Here is an 8,152-nt window from a genome sequence, read left to right on the forward strand (position 1 = left end):
GGGTGAGGAGGAACCCATGGCCTCTGGGCCAACTCTTTTGGGACAGGGAGAGAGCAACAGAACACAATGGCAGAGCTGGAGCGGGTGGAGGAACAGGGGAAAGGGTTCGCAGTAGCTAGGGAGAGAAGAGCGACAGGGAGAGGACTCTCGGACACGACCCCGAAAGCTACCCGAAGGTGGAGGCGGCGCGGGGTCCTGCGTTGACCACCTTAGTAGCAGGCGGGGTTCCACGTCTCCTTCCCGCTCCGCCTGGCTCCGCAGCGCCGCCTGGCGGACACGCGGCGCTCCGCCCGGGCTCCAGTCGCGGATCGCCACGCAGGGGCTCCGGTGGCTGTTCCTGAGAAAGGAGCAGAGGTCCACCAGAGGGGACCGCTGGGGGCGTGGTGGGGAGGGGCGTTGATTCCCCCGAGGAGGCTCGAACCCCCGCCCGGACACGAGCACATACCGGCAAGCTCCCTTTAGTAACTGGCAACAGGGGTGACTTGGCTACGTCCAACACGTCGGGGAATCCTTTTTGCCCTTGGTCTCCGACCCCACAGCACTGGAATTTTGCTGCCATTGTGTAGCTTCTCCGAGAAGAGGGTCTCATTTTTAAAAATTAGGGGTTTTGTATTAATAAAATACCAGGAGGAAGCATGAAGGCACGAACGTCCCATTCGTCTCCCTGCCGATCCCAGGCCTGAATCCCAGGGCGGTGAAATTCCTAGGTACTTCCCTGCCCGAGCAGGTCCTGGCGAGCCAGGCGTGGCGGCCCAGGGATCCTGCCCAAAGTCGCAAGGCAAAGAAGGACAAAGCTTGCGGGTCACAGTGGCCAGGGCCCGTGTGGCTAGTGGTGGTGAAAAGATGAGCAGCAGCTCTCAGGCCCCTAGCCGCAGGCAGTGGAGTGTGGAGACTCTGGTCGCACCATTCCGCGAACATTCTCTCTCCCACCTGATGGTGGAAGTGGTGGTGATGTGTGTGTGTGTGTGTGTGTGTGTGTGTGTGTGTGTGTGTGTTTGCGTATGTCTGTGGTGGGGCTCTCTGTCCAAGAGCTTGGGGACGACGAGCCGCCCCGTCGGCCAGGATTCTCGAGAGCCAGGCCCAGCCTAGCCTCCCTAGGCCAGACTACAGTGGGAGCTGGGCTGCAGCGTCCCCGGACGCTGAGGACCAGGATCCTTCTCAGGCGCCAGTTCCCGTTTCCGGGTCTCTAGGCGTCCCTGCGTCAGTTTCTCGGAGGCGCCGGAGACTACTTTCTCTAGAGGAGGGGCGGTGAGGCCTGAGTTTCCACTAACTCTGCTCAGGCAGCGGCCTGGGAGCTCCTCGCGGCGTCCTAGAGGTCGCTGGGGCTGCTCTGCGTGCAACCCGGGGTAAGGCCCAGCAGCCGCGAGGCAGACGATGGGAGGAAGATGGAAAATCTCAAAGTCACTAACTCCGGTGCAAATGGCTGCCGAGGCCGGCGGCTGTCGCACCCAGGCTCCAGGTTGAAGGCGGACTCTACGCAGCCCCCAGAGGCACCGGCGGGAGCCGGGCACCGTGGGAAGCCGGAGACTCGGAGAAAACTCAAAGAACTAGAGGACTGGAGTATGAGTGCTCGCTCAGCGCCGCAACTTTGGTCCAGGATCCCAAGAAAGGGCTCCTTGGGCCCAGAGCTCCCAAACGAACAGAAGACCAGAGCTCGAGCCCAAGCCTGGGGTGTATGTGAGGGGGCACAAAGTGTTGGAACTCCTTCCCCGCCCAGAAGCGATTGGGACATTTCTCTACATGGTTCTATCGGCGATTCTGGCAGCTCTGTCCCGCGGTTCAAGCTGGGGAGAAGGGAGCGGCGCGCACAGCCGGGATCTGCGCGGGGACCCAGGCTCCCGCCGCGCTTTAGCCCAGAGGAACTCGCCGTCCAGAACCGCACGCGGCGCCCACTTGGTGGCCCTGGACAGGCTGTGCAGAGGCACTAAGGCCCTCGTGGGGCCGAATTTGAAGGGACTTCCGGGTCCCTTGCCCCGGCGCGCTCTCCTGCGGCGCGAACCGGGATAGAGTGTGGGCTGTGGAGCAACGCGGACGGGGAAAAGCAGCCGCGGCGCCGGCCTGCCGGGGGGCCCGCACTCCTGCGGCGGGAAGGAGCCCGGGGGGTGGGTGTCGGGATAGGGTGGCGGTGCTTGGTTGGCCCTAGGCTACCCAAGAAAAGCAGAGCGCACTCACTTTACTCCCGAGGGACTAGAGGGTTCCGCGCTCTTTCCAGGCCCAGGAAACTGTTTCCCCAAGAGCCCCTCGGTCTCCCAGTCTATCCGGGATTCTTGTCCCGGGCAGGGGATGCTTAGAAAGTGAAGAGAAGGACAGCGGGTGGCCGCAGGTCCTGGAGCCCTGGCCGGGCCGGCGAGTCCCAGCCTGTTCCGCTGTGCACAAAACGAAACCCAAATGCCCAAAAATATCGAGGAAAACTTAACAAAAACAAAAAGTCCCCCTTCCCCCTTTCACTTTTTAACAAGCCAGCTGCTGGGAGAAGATTTAAATAAAAACGAAGTGAGCAATATCGAAGGGCACCATTTTCCCGAGTCTTGAACTTCCCTTTTTAAGGACATTTTCCTGAAGGCCAACCCCGCGGCTGGCCGGCCCTTCCACAGCCTTTGCCTCTCAGAAAATCACAACAAAGCAATCGGAAATTCGGCCCCGATCCTGGGAAGAGTAGCAGTGAGGCCCCGGGAACCCACAGCAGCCCAAACGGCACGGCTCTTCCTCTTTAACCAAAAAATAAAAAAGGATAAGAAGAAGTAAAACCTTTTAATACATCAAATATACGGAATTTAATCTTTAAAGCGATACATTGTCTATTATTTTAGTACATGACGTAAACCTTGTCCCCTTCTCAGCGGGTGGACTTAAAAATTAAAAATAGTTAAGTGTTCCTTTTAAAGAACAAAATAAGGCAAATGAGGTTTTGGAATAGAATTGTTTTTCCTTTTTTTTTTTTTGTTTTCTTCCAGAATACATACAAAAAAATACCCATTCTCTTTTGATGGTATACACCTTAAAAATAATTGCAATTTGAAATTAGAGCTGACAAATTGTGACTTGTTTCGTCTTTTTCATTTTTGTAACAAACATGCATGTAAATTTGTGTTTCAGTCAGACATTAAATAAGAACGTACGATACAATCATAGCAATTTTAAAGTAACATTAAAGAGAAGACCTCTAGTTCTGTGGCGGTTTTGTTTTTATTTATAATCTACAAGGGATGGGAGGGTTTGTTTTCCACATTTTTACCCTCAAGTTAAAAAAAAAGTTTCCCTCCTCCTTTTTACCTACGGAGCTCGAACTAAATAATGCACTTTTGAACCACGGGTCCGCTTGGAGCTAACATAAATAAATACCAGTGTCCACCGATGAAGTCCACAGATGAACACTTTCTCAATTATTTTTTCCTTCTTTTTCTATAAAAAGTCAAATGTTATTTTTTTTCAACTTTTATAAAGTTTAGGTGGGGAGGTGAGAGGTGGGAAAAGGGGAGTTTCCCATCGGGTCTCGTTCGCTGTTGTTGGGTAGATAGATACATACGGTATATATATTTTTTTCCTTGGGTAGCGTGAGTCTTCCCCACGCGCGGGTGTCAACAGCCTCCGCCGTGATCCCGCCTCCCTGGGCTCCTCCCCTCCCCCAGTTCCTTTCGCTCGATAGCCCTCACTGATACCCCAGTGCAGAGGCGGTAGTCAGTCTCTGTCCGTAGAGGGCGTAGGGAGAGTAGTAGGGTCCGGTGGCGGCGGGCACCGGCACCGGGGCGCCGGGTGTGGGGAGCGGGCTCTTGGAGTAGGGGTGGTAGCGGCTGCTGAGTCCCAGCGCGTGATGGGGGCTGCGTAGCGCCAGCGTCCCTGGGCTGCCTGGGGCGCCCGACGTAGGGATGTGCATGTGGCAAGCCATGGCTGCCGCCGCGGCGCTGGCCAGAGAGGACGAGCTGGGGTAGCCCGACAGCAGTTTGTCTGTCCCCGGGAAGGCGGTATGGGTCCGCAAGTGGCTCAGCAGCTCTTCGGACGTGGCAAAGCGCTTGTCGCACGGCCCGTTGGCCGACACCCAGTTGCAGATGTGGGGAAGCGGGTCGTTAGGGAGCATAAAGCCATAAGGGTAGAGGGGGTGGCCAGCCAGGGAAGGTGGTGTGGCGCCCGCAGCGGCAGCGGCGGTTAGCGAGGAATGCACGCCGTGCAGTGGGTGCGTGGGGTACACCAGCGGGTATCCGGATTTGAGCGCTGCGGCCGCAGCGGCCGGATCATGAGCGCAAGAGGCGCTGGCGGCTGCCGCCCCTGCCAGGTGGCTGGCGCAGTGGTAGCTGAGGCAGTACGGGTCCCGGCACAAACTGGCTGTCATCACGGAGGGTGGCGACGCCCCAGCCAAAGGGCTCGAGCCCGCCGGTTTACTGCAGCCCAGGGAGCCGGCCGCTGCTGCCGCCAGCTGTGCCCCCACCAGGCTGCCGGGCTTGGTGGGGTCCAGTGCCACGCCGTGTGGCAGGAACTGGGGAGGGTAGCCGGCATAGGCCCCGGCCAGGCTGCCTGGGTAGGTCATGCCCGCGGGAGGCAAAGGGAACACTGTCTGGCCTGGTTTGTAGGGAGACACCGGAGCCACCAGCCCAGAGCCCAGCACCGAGGAGGAGGTGGGCGCGCTGGGGCCCGAGCCCGAGCTAGAGCCCGAGGAGCCGCCACAGTCCGAGCCTAGGGGCTTGCCCCCGGGACCCCCATCTGGGTGTTGGTTCACGTCCACATTAATTCCACCGCTGCAGCTAATCCGGCCGTGCGCCAGCCCGGTGGGTCCCCCTTCCGCTGAGGCGCCCCCGGCGCCCTTGCTGCTGCCGCCACCGCCCGCGTCAGCGTCTTTCTTGTCGTCCTTGCCCTCCGGGCCACCCCCGGTCGAGGGCAGCATGCCGCCGGGCGAACAGGCCGAGGCGCTGGAGCTGGGGCTGCCTGTCCTGGGTGTGAATGGCTGGCAGGTGGCGCTCGGTACCCGGAATCCAGACTTCTCCGCCGAAACACCCCCGCCGCCGCCCCCGCCGCCGCCGCCTCCGCCGCCACCTCCTGGCTCCTTCTTATCCGAGCCAGGTTTGGAGTACGGCTTGAAACTCGATTTGTCTTCCACGCCGATGTCGCTCAGCTTCAGGGGGCCCGACTTGGCGTCCTTGTCGCCCCCGGCGCCGCCGCCTGCACCACCCCCGCCGCCCCCATTGGAGGCAACCGAAGAGAGTTTGGAAGAGGGCGAGGGGTCCGGCTTCCCGATCTGCGAACATGTTTGCGCCAACAGCGCCAATGGGCTCTTCTTGGCATCAAGCTGCGGGGTCAGATGGGGGAGGTGGGGAGGGTCACAGAGAAAAGAAGGGGAAACCCTTTAGATTCCTGGTTTCTAATGCCTCTCCGCAACAGCCCGCTTAAGAGCATTTCAGACTCTCCACAGCCACCCGCAAAGATTCTCGCCCTTGGGAAAGGCGGAAGAACCCACTCCAAAACCTCGGTCAAGCTCTTTCCTGCAGTCTCTTAGTGCTAACTGAATTGTAATGGGGAGGGCACCTTACAAAATGTTTTGGTTTTCGGCTCCTAGACCCAGAACTGTACCCACTCCCCGCACACATCTCTTAATTCTTCAGGGTAAGGGCTTGGGCAGTCGGCGCCTCAGAGACTGTGTACATATACTAGCTTCTGGGCAGCGACTTTGGAGGGGTATTTGGGTCCCTGCCCGACTTCGGGGCCAAGGGGGAAGGAGTGTGGGTTGGGGTAGAGGTTTTGATACTAACAGGAGAGAAACAAGTTTGGGCCTCCTTACCCCCTGGCATTCACACCCGGTTCCGCCTCCTTCCCCCTTTGCGCCCTAGTTTTGAGGTGCTGAAGCACTGTCCTCTCCCCCATCCCGGAGCTGAATCACTCTGACACCCCACCCCCACTCTCAGATCCCAAGAGAAAGAAACCTCGTAGGGAGCAGCCAGGGTAGTGGTCCAAGCTCAACCCTGGGAGAGTCCTTACCTCGATGGGGCTGACGGGAGTAGAAGGCAGGGGCTGCAGGTACTCGGGGTGCAAAATATGGCCAGTCCGTGCCGTCAGCATCTTTAGTACCTTGATGGGCAGGCGGTTGGCCTGGCGCAGGGGGTCAGAGGGGGGCACGGCGTGCACAAAAGGCTTGGTGCTGCCGGCCGGGGACGAGCCTGGGCCGGGGACGGAGCTATTTCCAGAGAGAGCGCTGGTCCAGGCAGGGTCCGCACTGCTGCCTCCGCCGCCGCCGCTGTGCTTACTGCTTCTTAGGGCAGAAAGCGAGGGCGCTGTGCTCATGACCCACCCGCACGCATGGGAGCAGCGGGGGGAGGGCTCCCGGAGGCGCGGGGCGGGCTCGGGGCTGCGCGCTCGCCCGGGGAGCAGGAGCAGCAGCAGGAGGAGGAGGAGGAGCTGGCGCAGCGGCCTCGGGCGCCCAGTGCGCCTTCTCGGCGCCTGGAGCCAGAAGCGAATAATCCTGGGTGGCCCGCAGCGGAACCGTGGCCGGGCCGGAGCAGCGGGCGGGACTGCGGGAGCGCCGAGCGGTTAGCGGTGTCCGCCTCGGGCTGCGCCCTTGCGCTGCGCTCTCGCGGCCCCGAGCCGGCGCTGCGCTCTACGATGTGAGCTGCTGCTTGTCCAGCCCGGGCTCTGGCGAGGAAACTCACTTCAAAAGCAGCTGCACCGAGGGGGAGATTAAAGCCTTTGCCGCCTTCCAATCAAATGGGAGCCCGAGGTGATTGGAGGGTCAAGGGGATGTGACGCGTCCCGCGCCGCCGCCGCCACCGCCGCCGCCGCCAGGACTCTCAGAGCTGGTTTTAATGGGCAGCTCCCTCTTTGCCGCCCCCCCCCCCAACGAGTCCCCTCCCTCGATTTCGCTCGGAGGACGAGATGGACATTTATTCTACGTTTGCCATCCGCCGCCTCCCTCTTTTTTCCTCGTCGTTCTTTTCTCAGCTCGAAAAATAAACTGAAACCTTTTGGAGAGGGTTGCGTGTGCTGGTAAACCGCGGGGGCGTCCAGAAAAAACTCCGGCGGGAGTGTGGACTAGCGGGACCGTCAATTCCAGGGGCGCGGAGAGGGCCGGAACACAAATGTTCTTTTTAGTAATTAAGATCCCGCGAGGCGCGGCCACCAGGGTAAGGAAAGCTGGAGAGCGGGTGCTGGAGGAAGTCCGCCCGCCCGCTTTGATTTCCTGAGATTCCGCAGAAGAGAAACCAGAAGCTAGAAGGGCAGCGGAGGCGGTGGTGGCTCATCCCAGCGACGTGCGCTGGGCTCTCCGCCCTTCTTGGCCACGTGACACCCGAGGACGCGCAGATTGGGGCAGGATTGGGGATCACATGTTTCCTCTGTTTCACACTCAGTCCCCCCCATACATTCTTACTCTTCCCTGCCACCCTCTCTTTTCCTCCCCCCCCCTTCTTTGGGCATCTCCACCCCTCCATCAATTGTCAATGTGCCTCGACCGCAATCAATCAGTTATTTGTCAGCTCTTGTCAATCCGCCCGTGATTTATGTCAGCTTTTGTTGCTGATTACAAGGCGGGTGCGACTTGAAGGGAAAAAGAGAGAGGGAGAGAGAGACAGAGAGGAAGGAAGAGACCCAAGGAACCGGAGGAGGGAGAAAGAGGAGCGGCCTCCTGGGATGCGCGGGGGAGGGGGAGTAAGAAAAAATGCAAGGGGGGAAAGAGGCGCCCAGTGTCAGAAAAATGTATTGTGAGAGTAAAGTGCGCAGGTGCGCTCAGGGCGCTGAGGGGCGCGCAGGCCCGGGATGTGCGCCTTTCTCTATGTGTTGGAGACAGATACAGCCTCCACCTCTGGGGGTTTCGGTTCGTTGGGGTAGCAGAGTTCGGGACCGCTCTGGGTACCCGAGACCCGCAGCGGCGACGTCTAACACGGGAGATTTCCCGCCTCCCCGGATAATCCCTCGGGGTGTGTAGCGTGCTGCCAGGCTGACATCCTGCTTTGGACACTGTGTTCCATAGTGCTCTACCCCAAACTCGGAGACTTCTTTCCAAGAGCTACACCACCAACGTAACCTCGAGTCCCGGAGGTCAATAGTTGGGTAACACCTCCTCAATTCTTTGCCCACCCTGGATCGCAGCTAGGACTGAAAGGCTGCAGAAAAGAGACCATATCGTGGGTGTTTGGGGTAAAGAGATTTCAAGGTTCACTCTTTCCCGGCCCTT

General features: G+C 59.5%; 1 protein-coding gene across 1 annotated transcript; it reads right to left on the reverse strand.

Moving 5' to 3' along the window:
- Window positions 1–2,892: 2,892 nt before the first annotated feature.
- On the reverse strand, window positions 2,893–6,793 carry Znf503 (zinc finger protein 503). The gene is made up of 2 exons (XM_047554251.1): window positions 5,965–6,793; window positions 2,893–5,278 (listed from the first exon to the last, which is right to left on the reverse strand). Exons 1-2 carry the CDS (start codon window positions 6,265–6,267, stop codon window positions 3,650–3,652), a joined length of 1,932 nt encoding a protein of 643 aa, XP_047410207.1. The 5' UTR covers window positions 6,268–6,793; the 3' UTR covers window positions 2,893–3,649.
- Between the last annotated feature and the right edge of the window lie 1,359 nt (window positions 6,794–8,152).

This window comes from Sciurus carolinensis, chromosome 5 (assembly GCF_902686445.1).
Source record: "Sciurus carolinensis chromosome 5, mSciCar1.2, whole genome shotgun sequence".
Lineage (NCBI taxonomy): Eukaryota > Metazoa > Chordata > Mammalia > Rodentia > Sciuridae > Sciurus > Sciurus carolinensis.

What these genes read in the sequence shown, in the direction of transcription:
- Znf503 (XM_047554251.1), bottom strand. Translation starts at nt 6,267, where the DNA reads ATGAGCACAGCGCCCTCGCTTTCTGCCCTAAGAAGCAGTAAGCACAGC. An exon ending in CTCCCGTCAGCCCCATCGAG is followed by an intron (nt 5,279 to 5,964) that starts GTAAGGACTCTC and finishes CTGACCCCGCAG; the next exon opens with CTTGATGCCAAGAAGAGCCC.